General features: G+C 42.1%; 1 protein-coding gene across 1 annotated transcript in view; it reads right to left on the minus strand.

The window, feature by feature from the left end:
- col22a1 (collagen, type XXII, alpha 1) overlaps positions 1-3368 on the minus strand; it is a 60327-nt gene extending 56959 nt beyond the window's left edge. Inside the window, exons 1-2 of the mRNA XM_069176733.1 lie at positions 3261-3368; positions 2615-3181 (exon numbers count right to left, since the gene is read on the minus strand). Of these exons, the coding sequence (XP_069032834.1) occupies positions 2615-3181; positions 3261-3351 (658 nt within the window). The 5' untranslated portion in view covers positions 3352-3368. The remainder of the gene's footprint in view (positions 1-2614; positions 3182-3260) is intronic.
- Positions 3369-13967: the final 10599 nt, after the last annotated feature.

Consider the following 13967-nt stretch of genomic DNA (forward strand, 5'->3'; position numbering starts at 1 on the left):
AGTAGCCCCCAAAGTAATTCATGCTCATTACCATGCTAACACTCTAAACAAAAATAGTGAATGCTGTGAGCACAATAAACAAAACCCATTATATTCAGGTTGGGCAAAAACCTGAAACCTGAAACTATCTGAATGACAAAATATCAGAAGGGACAAGTGATAATGTTTTCTTTCACATTTGGGTGAACTGACCCTTTAAAACTGCGCACGTTTCAGATGAGAAGAAACTCCACTGACAGAATAAATTCTCCACTATTTGCCCAAATTAAATCCCACTTCAGTCACTATATATGTGGACTCGTCGATAAAAATCACCTTTACAATATGACCGTACACTCACCCACCCCACTCACGATCCCGTCAGCAGTTTGTAAACAATCTGTACAGAAGAACTTCTCATTAAGACTTTTATTAGCCCGACAATTTGTCGGCATCCTGACCGTCAGTCCTGAATGTTATCTGTGACTGAAAATATCCCAGTGAGACACTGCAGCTTGCCTCACGGATCAAATATTTGGCAAAGATCTCCTGTGAAACGCTGCAATTTTCTGAAAATCACAGCTGTAAGAAGAAAAAAAAAAAAAAAACCACATCAGAGAGGCTTTTAACTTTTGCGTCGTTGATTGTGAGGACGGCTCTGTTGACATGGCTTGCTTTTTCTGCTCCATGCATAGCCCAGAGCATGCCTAATGAGAAAAATCAAAGGCGCTAATGTAACTGTCAGCATTTGCATACTTTTTCATCACTCCACATGCGGCGGAGTTATCTCCATCTCTCATGCTTTATTTCTAATTTCAGTCGTATACTTTGTTCTTGTTTGTGTCTGCTTTGGGTTTGTTTAGCAGTCAAAACTGAAGCAGTTGTCTTTCTTCTGTCTAAAAGTCTTTTTTTAAAGTGATAATGGAAGATCTCGGAAAGAATACTTGGTTTTATATTGTTTATAAGGCCAGCGAGTCTACCAAAACCAAATTACCATTCTGTGAATGAATGGAAATGCGTCAGTCTTTTAAAGAAGGTGTTGTTGCCCGGTCCTGAGACGTAGCATGCTAGATATCTGAGCTACTCCCTGCACTTGTGGCCCTAAAGCTATAATTTAGGGATCCGGCTGCGAGTTAAATGGAAAGAAATGTAAAACCTGCCTTTGGAAGTGAATGTCTCAGACAGGTTCAAAGTTATCAGCAGAGGCTTGAGCGTTACTACAAGCAATATATTTTGCCAGCGCAGATTGGTAAACTTTTAATTGTCGCTCGGATGTACAGGTGCTGGTTCTCGGTCACGCAGGTCGTGCGAGGTCAAGTGTGGGATCTTATGAGTTTGTATTCTGAGGCGAGGCCACACATGCTCTAATGAATCAGCGCAGTGTCCATTTTTAAACCTATAGATTAAAAGGTGAAAACATTCGACATGGACATTTGAGCGGCTGCGCTGGACCCACTTGAAACATTAGAGCTGTAATTTTCTGGGTGAAAATAACTCGCATCACTCAGTGAGCCAGTTGTGCTGACCACTGATATACTTGGAGGCTCAATCATGGCGATTTTAGAGATTACAGACAGAGGACTTTGGAGCTTTTTTCTTTCATTGTAAATTTAGCCTTTGGTTTGTTCAAGCCTACAAACTTGTATTGCTTTAAAGCTTCATAATATACATCATTATTGGTTGCCAGACTGAAAGTCTATGGAGCCAAGGAGCAAGGTCAGAGATCAGTGACTTTAAAATGAATCTCTGAGCTGCCTCTAAAGCACAAGTGGTGTGTAACTTGTGCGAAGTGATTTGGTTTAAAAAAAAAAAAAAAAAAAAGAATTTAGGCATTGTAGTCTGAATCATGACTTTCCTCAGAAATCTCTTCTTTTGCCTTGTCAAACTTGACAACTAAAAGCCACGTTAACATTGAGAGTTTGTTCATCTTTAAGCAAACCATGTAATCATGTCATTCCCATTTTTGCATTATTGTTTGTGGTTAAGGCTCATGGCATCCTTTTCTTTCCTGTCTGGCTAATTTTAGGCAGGAATTTCAAGCGCTGGAGTGCAAAGCATCCATCTTCTCCATGAAAACACTCGCACTCTGACAACCCCCTCTACACTTCTCCGAACCGACAAGGCAAAGCTGTTAAATGTTTTATTTTCAAGCCTAGTTTAGCTAATCTATTTGGCTATGTTAACTACTTTCTAAGCCTGCGTGTGCCTGTGTTGGAAGATTTTCTCAGCACACCAGTGGAAAAACCATCGAGGTTAGCATAAGACCGTCTTTCCAGTGCTAAACGCCTCTGCACCAAAGCAGCAGTCAAAAAGGCAGCTACACCACAGATATGTCTTGGTTAGGAAACCGCCATTTACGAGCCAATTTTTGCAGCAGCAGCCCCCTCACGCTTCATAAGTGATCAAAGACAGCCAGGATAGCACAGTGAACATGTGCAGCTCTTTGTGGTTGGGGTGGGGTTTTTGCGGTTGGGGTCTTTTCCTCCGCATAGTGGCTAAAGGTTAAAATAAGCGTCTAAATGGATGAAGTGCACGTTGAGGGTGAGGCAGGCTCTTTAAAGTGAAACTTGAAAGAGAAGCCATGCGGCGTGCAGTGTGAATGATGTGTTGGCAATGAACCCGATCGCTGACTTACTCTCGCAGAGCCGCCTCCTCAGCCGGCCCCTGATCTTGTCAATGGCGTTAAAGTCGGTCACATGGAAGACGTGGGCATTCTTTGGCTCGGCCGCGATCTCCTCCAGCTCCTCCTTCAGAGCCTCGCCGATGCCAACGGCAAACATCCTGATGCCAGCTTTGGCAGCCACCTTCGAGGGCTCCAGAACGTAATCCTGGCTTCGGCCATCTGTGAGAAGGATGGCCACCCTCTGAATGCCTCTGGCGATCGGCCTCGCTCCGCTGCGCTCCGTGAAGATGTTGGTGGTGGTGTAGCTGATAGCATCCCCGGTCATTGTATTTCCACCCAGGTAGCGTATGTTACGGGCGGCTCGCTTCACGTCCTCCAGGGTCTGGTGTCGGCCCAGGTTGAACTCCGTGGTGGGTCGGTCACTGTAGCGCACCACGGCTACTCTCGTCTTGTCAGGTGAAACGTCGAAAGACTCCACCAGGTTGGCCACCCATTGCCTGATTTTCTCAAAGTTCTCCTTCCCCACACTGGATGAGGTATCCAGGATAAATGCCAAGTCATAGTGGACATTTTTACACCCTGCAGTAGGCAGATACAGTCAGTTTAAGTCACATACAGTCAATAAAAGCTCTACGACTACTGATTATAATGGTCTTACCTGCCCTCTGTGCTTCTACTCCCTCTCTGGAAAAAGTCAAGACCAGGATGACAAAGACCAGGGTGATCCTAAATCCCACTCGTAATTCCATCTCGGCTTTGGCTTGTGTCTGTTTTGTTTAGTTTATTACCACCATCAAACTGTCCAGTCTGCGGAAAAGTCAGCGGAAAACATCAACAATTCACCACTGCAGTTACCTTGCTTTGTAAATGTACAACCTGGAATATAAAGCTGTCCCTCACACCTTTTTTTTTTTTATCAGTGAAAGACAAACAGAATTTTCAACTCGCTACCTCCAATACAGAAACCAAAGCAGATGAAGCACGTCCTGTAGTGCAGAGAGATTGCTGTGAAACACAGGCTTCTCACAAAGGCTCCTGCCACATCTTGTCTTTGACAGGGGCCTGGTGCAAAGCTGATTTCAAATTGCATTTGGCACTTTATATTTATAAAGAAACTTGGGCTCCAACATAGAAAAAATAATTCTCTATCTCATCCCCACTATTGTCCAGTGTCTCTATTGTCCTCTCTTTGGTATGGAAGCTGACAGGAAATGTTCTCCATTCTCAGGATGTGATAATTGAAACCTAAGATTGAAATACACATTTCTCTACAGCAGCGAGTGAAGGCTTCATCCAGAGAAATCTGGACTCACCAAAGACTGTTGGAACTTGCTGCCAAACTATTTTTTTTCTGCCGTCTCTTCCCACAAGACAGTAAAAGAATAACATCAGGAGTGTGCAGTTTTCACTGCCTGATTTCTTTACTGTGATTTCTTTAAAGTCCACTCAGGTATTTCTAGATATTTGCAGCTGCTGGAGTGAAATTTACACAAGTTTGATCGTATTGCAAAGGACCAATCAGTCAGTCTCTGTTTAGCCCTGGTGGCGCTGACAGGATCCTGTCATATAAACACAAAATTATTCCTGCACTTGTTGTACAATATAGGCTGAGCAGCCTGCTATTAGGACCGATGTGTGACTGACCGTAGCCATAACATGGGCTTGTCTTGACTGGAAGAGCGTCTCATTGTGGGGGGTCGCCGGGGGAGGATGAGGAAAGTCTGAGTTATGCACAACTTGAAAAGCAATCATACATCAGGAACTGAAAAGTTCTTCACCATCCTTCACCACCGCTCAGTGCGCTCTGATATTTCTACCAAATTATGCTGTTAATGTATTTGTTTTCCACAAGTGAGAGGCATTGAAATCTGCAGGCCGGATTTGAGTATGTGCTTCATTTTGGGTAATTCATTTACTCTTGTTAAGAATAATGTGAGAGGGTCAAAACCACTTGCGTATCTCTTAGTTAGGGTAGCTTAGCAAGGTCCAAGGTAAATTGAGTATCTGAAGCCTACTAATTAACGCATTTAATCATGTCTAATTCGTACAAAATATAAGCGTAGTGCAGTGGCTCAAGGCCTTCAGAGACACAGCTAGGCTCTGAAGCCATTTTGCTGTGATGGACAGGTTTTTCAACTTCCACCTTCATCAAAGTCCTTGAAAAAGTAATGACTTTAGTTTCACAAACCTCATAAAATTTGGACCAAAACTTTTAAAAAGAGTAGAAGAGCCATGTGACTTGGTAATCAATCATTTAAATCAATTACATTATCCCTCAACAGGAAGTCCAGCTGGAGAAGGACTCTATTGAGCGTGCTTAATGGACTTAATGGAAAGGATGCTGTAATACACCCGTCAGTCCACTAGATTTATGTGATGTACGTAAGTTAATTATGTAAAGTGACTTATTTGTACTCAAACGGAGATCTTCTCCTAAACCTAACCACGTGGCTTTCAGTGCCTAAACTTGATGCACCTGATTTTTTCCAGCCAGGCGAAACACGTCATCCTCTAGTGGACTGATGGGTGTATTACAGGCTTTAGCGTCATACTGAATTGTTTCAGCACATGACCTAAGTTAGCATCTTTCATAAAGGAGTCAATAGAGTCCCAACACAGTGTCCAGGATGTCTTTAATACATCCATAAAACCACAATTTGTCTTCTTTTTTTTTCACTTTTACATGAACAAGAGATCACATATATAAGTGAGCTTAAGTGTAATGAGTAAATAAATGATGGTGGGTAGATCACCCCCCCCCCCCCCCACACACACACACACACACAAACACCCTCCTACCCCCATTTCCAGCCATTAAAATAAGATAAGCTAAGCTGTCCAGGCTGTATGCTTGTATTCAACAAACATACACTGTTGGTGACAGTTTCTATCTAACACTATCTAAAGTGTTACCCAATTTATCAAACTAAATCTTGAATAGACGTTTTTTAGTGGATAATGAATAGAAATGAAGAAGTAATGAATGTAATTACAGTAAATATATGGATGTCTCATTTAGAAATACAAAGTAATTTGAGCAGGAAGTGACTCCAGGAAATGTTGTGGATATTTTTAAGAACAGCAGCCTGTTGATTGTGGTTTAGCCTGAGTGGGTTGTGAAATAGAGAGTGCATTATTTACCGTGGGTAAAGCAAAGTGCTTTGGTTTCCAGGCACTATTTTCCTTATCTGATTCTCCACTGGGCTATTTCTGCTACTTGCATTCACTGTTGCTATTAATGAGCAGAGTAGGCACGCTAGTTGACGTGCTCTAATTGCCCCCATTAGTGTGCATTTAAAATCAGAGAAATTCAGCCCAGCAAGACTTTGATGAATAAAAAAAGAAATATCTCAGCCTTCCTATAAAAGCAACTGAACAAGATTTGGATTCATGCTCCTAATCCTCTTTACCCAACTTTGTACAAGTCTAACATATTCCAATTTGTCTCCCTTTCATCACTGATTACATTTAAACACACCGTATGGCTCTTCCAGTGCTGCGTTGAATAAATCTGCAGCTTTACGATACAGTATCAGCTGTAAAGCTGAAAACGAGCTGGTTCGCCTCTTTCAACATCTGAATCTGAAGCCAGACACCTCACAAAGTGCAGGTCTGCATCATCAGGCCTGTTTCCACTTCCTCTCTCAATGGTAGACCTGGGACTGCAACATACAGTAGATGTCTATAACAGAAGCAGCGCGTTTATCATTCCCAAAATGGAAAAAACAGAGGGTTTTTTATTTTCCATTTGCAACCCAAGAAGAAGAAAAAAAAAAGAGGAGGTGTTGTTTGTTGATAGTGTCTGAGCAACATGAATACAACAGTAACAAACAAACAAAAAACAATTCAGAAGAACTAAAGAATAAATAAGCACTGAGTTTTAGAAGAAAACAGCAGTAACACGTGGATGATTGTTTTTTCTCACCTGTCCTGTCACTCAGTCAGTATTACTGGAGGTGTCTTTCTCTCTCTGCCTCCAGCTCTCACACCCTGAATCAGCAGCGGGGCAGCATCATTATCAGGTGATAATAATCCCAAAACGTCTCCCCTGAAGGCACCCAGAAATCAAGATGAGGTTATTATATAATCCAGGGTGACAATCCAGTGTACAGTGTTTTTAAAAAGTGAGCTGAGGTGAGCTCCAGCACCCTGGTGGATGGTTGGAGGGAGTGGGAGGGAGCAGCCGAAGGGGAAAGTGTAGGGTTTCACTGGGGGACGAGGTGGCTTTCTGCTGCTCTTGACTTGGGTTGTGCACACATAAAAACAGGCTGTGAGGCGCAGCCAATTATAGACTCAACTTTCTGGATATTTTTGTCCACCTCCCTACACCCCCTCCTGTCCCCACCCTCTCCTCCGTGAAGTCGTGTGGTACCCTCAAGAAGAAAAAGGCACAGCTTTTTTGGCAACCTCCTCAACTGTCCGGCCTTTGCCTCTGCGATAGCCACAGCGGAGCCGCCCTTAGGCTGGTGGTGGGCCGGGCCACGTTGGCTTCAAGCAGCCGCACACTTATGGAAAGGGCTGTATTTAAGTTTGGGAAATGATTACAGAACACTCGTGCTCACAGCTTTGGGTTGAATATCTGTCCTTGCACTGACTTACAGTAAAAGCTCTGTGATCTATGTTACTCCTGTCGTGCTGTTTTGACAAGTTTAAGTTCCTGTCAGACCGTACATCTTTCACTTTTTCAGAATACATGTTCATATATATACATATATTTCCATGTACTCCTTATTTTTCCCGCCGTGGTTTGTCATATAGCAGTCCCTCCAAGACTCACGCATGTCGAGGAAAAAAAATAAATCTATGACTTAATTTATGACTATCTAATAAAGAGTCATGTAATTGCTTCCTGCTGCATATCACAGGGACATTGTAGTTATCATCTTTTTTTTTAATTATTGTACAAAAAATTCATGAAAGTCTGTGACTGCAGCAAAGAAAACAACGGCTACATCTGCTGTCAAAATAAGAGCTTTAGATGCTGTTTAATGATTATCAAGTCAACACACACTGTACTTTATGCACAAAAACAAAGTGCATTCTCTTACAACTTAAAGTGTCTATGAAACAAATTTAACATCCAGCATTCCTCATTTTGATAAAACCGCATTTCCCACAACGCCCATCATGCCGTTTTTTTTATTAGCAAGTTTGTTTTACTGATGAGGAGAGGGAGCAGACCCATACTGATTTTAAATGAGGAGTTATTTTTGTTAATAAAGCGAGTTTTGTTTGGAAAGACTACTTTCAAAGTATTACTCTGCTGTTATAGTTTCAGCTTTTGTTGCGGAAAAATCGCAGGAATTTTGAAAATTGCAAGTATCCTAAATAGTGCCTGAATTTGCCATAATTATTTCTTGGAGGTAATAATATGTTTCCTATTCTATTTCTTTGGTCTTTTTTTTTCTTGTATCGAGACATTTTACTGTTTCCTTTTTGTGGTATCCAAAGTTCCTCAGAGATGGTGAAAGATGTATTTGATCTTTTATTTACAACAAGCACACAAACACACACACACTCACACACTCACACACACACACACACACACACACACACACACACACACACACACACACACACACACACACACATGCAACATGCAACATTTTTTACTCCCCGTACCAGCTTCCTTGTGAACCTGGAGCTCTACATTTGTTCTGATTTGATTTAGACGCCTACAGGATGAGTGGGATTCACATTTGGGTGCACGGTGATGTCCTTATCATGTGTGGTCATGGAGAGGAAGCTGCAGTGAAACACAGCTGCCCCGTCTCAGTCCCCATCTGCTCAGACGTTCTGTTTCTCCCGTTCATCACACGGCTCTCGGTTGAACTTTCCCTTTTTTTAAAGTGCTCCTCCAGCTGTCCCCCACATGCTGCTGCTGGACTCAGAAACACACCCCCCGAATCATGTGCGGAGCTCTCGAGGCCTCCAAAACGCTCTGAAACACAGTGTCAATATTTGAATGTCACGGACAACAAACAAGCTGGCCATTACACACAGGCCTATTTACGGTGCCTTTGTAGCCAAGGAACGTGTGCACGGGACAGGCTATGTTTAGGCTCCGTGTGGAGCCGAAGGGAAGTGGGCTGATGATTCGGGGCAGATGCACGTTATGAGCGATGGTGTCAGTCTGAGGAAGCGTCTGTCGCTGTGGTTGAGTGGGCTAAAGAGGTAGCCGGTGCGTTGGGTGAATGAGAGGCTGCGAGTACCGTGTAGTGGCGGAGAAAGCCATCTGTCATCTGCCTGACAGCCAGCTTTCAACCTCCCACATCACAGACGGCGACTGTCCTTCCAAAATCAAATGTGTTAAATATTATATTAATGTGTAAATTAGTGGTGAAGCAGAACACTTTTTGGGAAATAACCATATTTTACCACCTAAACACAGTAATTACCTCGTTCATTTCATTTGTATGATTATTATAAAAAAAAAAAAAGACAAGGACATTTTTGAATAGTCTCTCCTGCCCTCTGGGGCTGGGTATCGTTCAAAAATGTTCGATACTTCTACTGGTACTAATACCTTGAAAGTCACAGTACACATTGCAGTATAAATCTTTATATTTATGTTCTTTTTTGGGGGAGAGTGTGACCCAGGTTATTTTCTCTTGCTACAATTTACAGAAGTCCCTTGAATGCCTCATATGCAAGCTATTGGCAGACACTATAATTTACGAATATTTCCGAAACATCCCACATGTCGTTTATCGGTAGATGTTTCCTCAACTGCTCCACACAGACAAGCATCCGGTCCTCGGTTACTACAGCGCACACGACTCAGACAGCTTTGTAGCCAAACATTTGTTTGAAAAGAGTGAAATAAGGCATTTTTAGTGTGAGACTAAGTTACCGATGTTAAAACCGATGGATTCTATCTGTGTGGGTGGTTTGTCCAGGGACAGCTGTGGAGCTGTGTTTGGTAAACCCTTTAGCTCAATGACGTTGATTAGATTTACTCCTGCTTAAACACATCAAAAGATATACATTTGAAACAAAACTGTGGGTGTTAGTGATGAGCAGAGGCAACAACATATGGTACCGAATCACAGGACATTTTTTAATACCACAGAGTGTTGAAGCAACTCGGTCAGTGCCATAAAAGAAGTTTGACACTCAGCCCCACTGAACCTCCCTCCTACACTGTCATTTATCATGGCCTGTACTTAACAACAGCAAACTTAGTAAGACTAATGTGTTTAGTAAGATTGGGGATCAGTTGAGCGGGTTGCCCACTAATTGAAAAGTTGGCGGTTTTATCCTCTGCTCCTCCTGTTCGCATACTGATGTGTCTTTGGGCAAGACACTGAACTCTGAATTGCTCCTGAAGGCAAGTGAGCACCTTGTCACATTAGTGTGTGAATGGGAAATGGTGTTAAGCCCTTTGACACCGCTATGGTGATAAAACACAATATAACCATTTACCATTTTTCCATAACACCATTTGGAAATGGGGAAACCCATTGACCATCAGTCTGATAAGATTTTGGTTCTGGGGGCAACAGATAATATTTTATTCTCCACGCGGATTGTTTATCTGCATTAAGCAACCAAAGCCCGCTCAAGCTGGATCGTATATTTGTTTGACATAACAGTAATGTCCTCTTTATAACTTGAAGGCTCCACCCCGGTCTTGTGCCTTGAATGTGCTGTTCAATTTAAAAAAAAAGATTTCATTGATTCATTTTTTTGCCCTGGTATTGAGAAATTAGAGTTTAGGGGGAATTTATACCAATTAACCAAAATGTTGGTATTGGGACAACTCTACTCCTGAAGTAGATTTCAGTGGATGTTTTGGCCGTGGTGGTGTTTCCTTCATTTAGCAAAGATAGATTAAAGAATGAACCATACGATGTATCCTGACAGCAGATGGTGACATCGTCAGTTCCTCTTTTAGGCTGAGTTATATATCACTAATGTTACCTGTCTGGCTAATAGCCAAAGGCCACATTAAGCACTTCCAGTGTGGAAGAGGACCATCGAGCAAAAACAACAAAAACACGGCTGGCATTCAGAAACTCCTGCTCCTACTTAGAGGTCATCTTTTAATAAGAAAAGCAGAAATACTCTGAATAAATTCCTGCAGGAAGAGAAAGTGACATTTTCAATGTTACAGTGTATGATTCATAGATAAAGGAGAAAACTAGTCATTGATTAATTGTACTGTACATATTGTATCATCTTCATTATTAAACACAGTTTTAAACTGATGGAAAGGAGCTCTTTTTTTCATGACCGCCATTTAAAATGACTTGGTAAACATCAAACACTCCTCTAAACTTCTGCTCACAGTCCACATGATTTTTCTCCCTTTAAAAAATATCTGTGTTGTTTCATTATCTTGGATCAACTGCAGTAGTCTCGGGGCTCTTGTGATGTGCCAGGAGCTTCGGTCTGTGCCATGGCTGCTTCTCCTAATTGAATCAGTGCACACTGTGATCCAGGGAATAGCTTTTGGAAATGGGACAGTCCAGAACTTAGAGCAACCTGGCGTCCGCTTTTATTAAGAAAAAATGTTCTGTTAAATTTTTTAAAAATGTTTTTTTCTATTTTGGGAGCACAAGAGAAACTGTGCCCAGCCATTGAGGCTTTGAGCCATCAATATGTTGTTGAAATACACCGCAGAGATTTCATGGTGTCATTTCTAGAGTTGGCTTTAGTTGCTGATGTTGTCATTAGAAGTTTCTTTTGCATATTTGAGCTCATGAAAAGCTAACTTTGAAAAGCAGTTTATGATGGTACAGCTTCAGAAAGCATGATCAGATTACTACACTGAGATTCACCTGCTGAGGAAAATTATAAAGGTTGTTTTGTCTCCTTTTTTTGCAAGAATAAAAGAACGTTTTAAGAGCAACATTTTCAAGTCTAACAACAAAACTATGAGAACAATAACAAATTAATTGTTAAATGTATTCTCAGTTCATAAGTTTTACTTACAAACTTGATTTTTCAGTGCTAGAAATTTTCTCTCAAAACTGTCTTTCATGTTTGCATTAAAAAGATCCAAAACTACCTTCATAGAAAATGTTTTGGTTCATTTATGTCTGTTTCGTAGATTATAAATCAGCCTCCAAACTGGAATGCAGGTCTATTTCTGATTGGTATCTACATGTGTGTCTCGAAGTATGACGTCATCTTGTGAAATTTTAAGGTGTAATTTAATCACAGTTGGAGTCGTCCCAGAGGGACTGCGCTGTTAACGCTTTGTGATCAAGGGTTTTTTCCTCTTCGGTCTGCAGGTGGAAGCACTTGTCTGAACACAATCGAGGGCGTGTTCACTGCTTCCTCCTTTGGCCGACTGTCGGTTCAGAGTGCACCGTGCAGACTGCTGTCCGCCATCTTCTTGACGGCCCTTCGCGGTACCTCCTTTCTCCCAGGAGACCGCGGGTGCAGCGGGCTCTTTGTTTCCTTTTCCAGCGTGCGGCCGACCTCTCCGAATCCTCTGCCCTTTGCCTTGAACAACTTGGGCCAGCTTGCCTTCATCTGCAGATAATCCCCCGGTTGACGTGTTTGAATTGCACTGATCCTCTTCGAGGCACTGCTCTCTGGTCAGCCTCAGCCGCCTCCTCCCCGTCTCGTGCGGCAGGGTGCCGGGGTTGCTGCACGCCCGTGGGGACTGAGCTTTAATTCGGGGTGACAGTGAAGGAGGGGCAGGTTTGCTGTGCAGAGCTGCCGGGGTACCTCGACACACCACGGCGTCCAGATGCCTGTCTCCATTCTGCTCCATGGGGTTGGAGCGGGTCAGCTGGGGCCTGGAGGATCTGTTTTGGGATTTAAATGACTCAGTGGAAGCTGAAGGACACGCTGCCGCTTTAACCAGCCTCTGCTTCACGCAGGACTTCACCTTCCTTGTTCGGGGCTCACTCAGCGCCCCATCCAGCTTACAGGAGGCAGGTTCTTGCTGGATAAACTTGAGTTTCTGCCTCTGAGCCTCCCTCACCTCCTCCAGCAGGTGCAGCGGGGTGAGCTTCAGGGGGCGCCTCGCCGATTGATTCTCAGCCGGCCTCTCTGAGTCAGGCTTGGGTGACTTCAGCACCAACGAGTCCGACTGTGCCGTGCCCTCCTGGGTCGGCGAGGAGGCTGTAAATCGAGCCACTGCCTCCTTCCCATGTGTGGCTGACAGATGGAGGCCAGGTGCTTTTGAATTGCGGCCATTTTTAGCTGCCAGTCGGAGGTTTTGACCGTTGAGTTGCAACATGTTATTTTTAACTTGGATGGTCAACATGTCTTCTTGCTGCTGAGGGTCCTGAACAAAGAAGACATCAGTCATATAGCTGAAATGACTACTTTCATCATCCAATAAACAGAGACAGGTTTCAACTCAACACTCCAATGTAGTAACAAGCAATACTATCAGGAAGTTGAATAATGTCCTCCACTTTCTAACTAAGACACGTTCTATGAAAGGGTCAACCCTTACGCTGATTATGGTCTCTGTTAATGAAAACAAATCACTCGACAAGCCATTAATCAGGATGAGTTTAGTCATAGAAAATCCCCTTAGTTGCTTTATCTTTTTAAAGCTCTTACAGCTCATCAGTAGAACCTTTTAAAGGAATCCTTCTGTAGAATATTTACAGCTGCTGACCTGAAGGTCTCTCAGAAACTGAGAAACTCTGGTTTAACAAACTTAGGTAACAGCTTTTTTTTGTTAAATAGTGAGCCATTGATAAAGAATCCTACAATTGTATTTTAATTGAAATCTTCTTAAATTGGTCTTCACATATAAAAAAAAGCTGTAATTTAAGTGACTTTAAATAATTTAATTTAATTAACTTTATTTGTTTTATTGTTTTGTTTTACCCTTTGTACCTTTTTTTTTTAGGAAAAGTGCTGTATAAATATGGGATTTTATTATCATAAGTTGCAGTAAGCTTTGGCTGCAGTCAGAAATGTATGTGAGGTCATTACTAAATGGTTCTTTCCCTGTGATCATCTTTGAGTCGTGACATGTAGATGCTCATAAGTTGTTAAACGATATATGTTTCGACCAGATGCTTTGCAACTCCTTTGTAGAACAGCGGTTCTCAAGCTGGAGGTCAGGACCCCTACCCAGGGCCACAAGACGACTCTAATGGGTCGAGAAATTAATATTCAGAAAAACTCTGACACGCTCAGAGAAATTGTTTTATTAGATTTGTTTTTCATCTTTCCTGTTTTGAAATATTTTAGTTTGAACTCTAAAATAATTAAATCAAATATCAGCCTTTGATTAAAATGCTCTGAACAGAAGCTGCAATATTTATTTTTATATCAAATAACCCACCAATTATTTTCTTAATTAAGTATTTACTAGTTTAGTCCATTAAATGGAGAAAAAAAAAAAAAAAAAAAAAGGTAATCATGGTTATCAGAGGTTGCAGTG

Source organism: Embiotoca jacksoni, unplaced genomic scaffold, assembly GCF_022577435.1.
Source record: "Embiotoca jacksoni isolate LCO1_2020_lvr unplaced genomic scaffold, fEmbJac1.0.p SCAF_7, whole genome shotgun sequence".
NCBI classification, from domain to species: Eukaryota; Metazoa; Chordata; class Actinopteri; family Embiotocidae; genus Embiotoca; species Embiotoca jacksoni.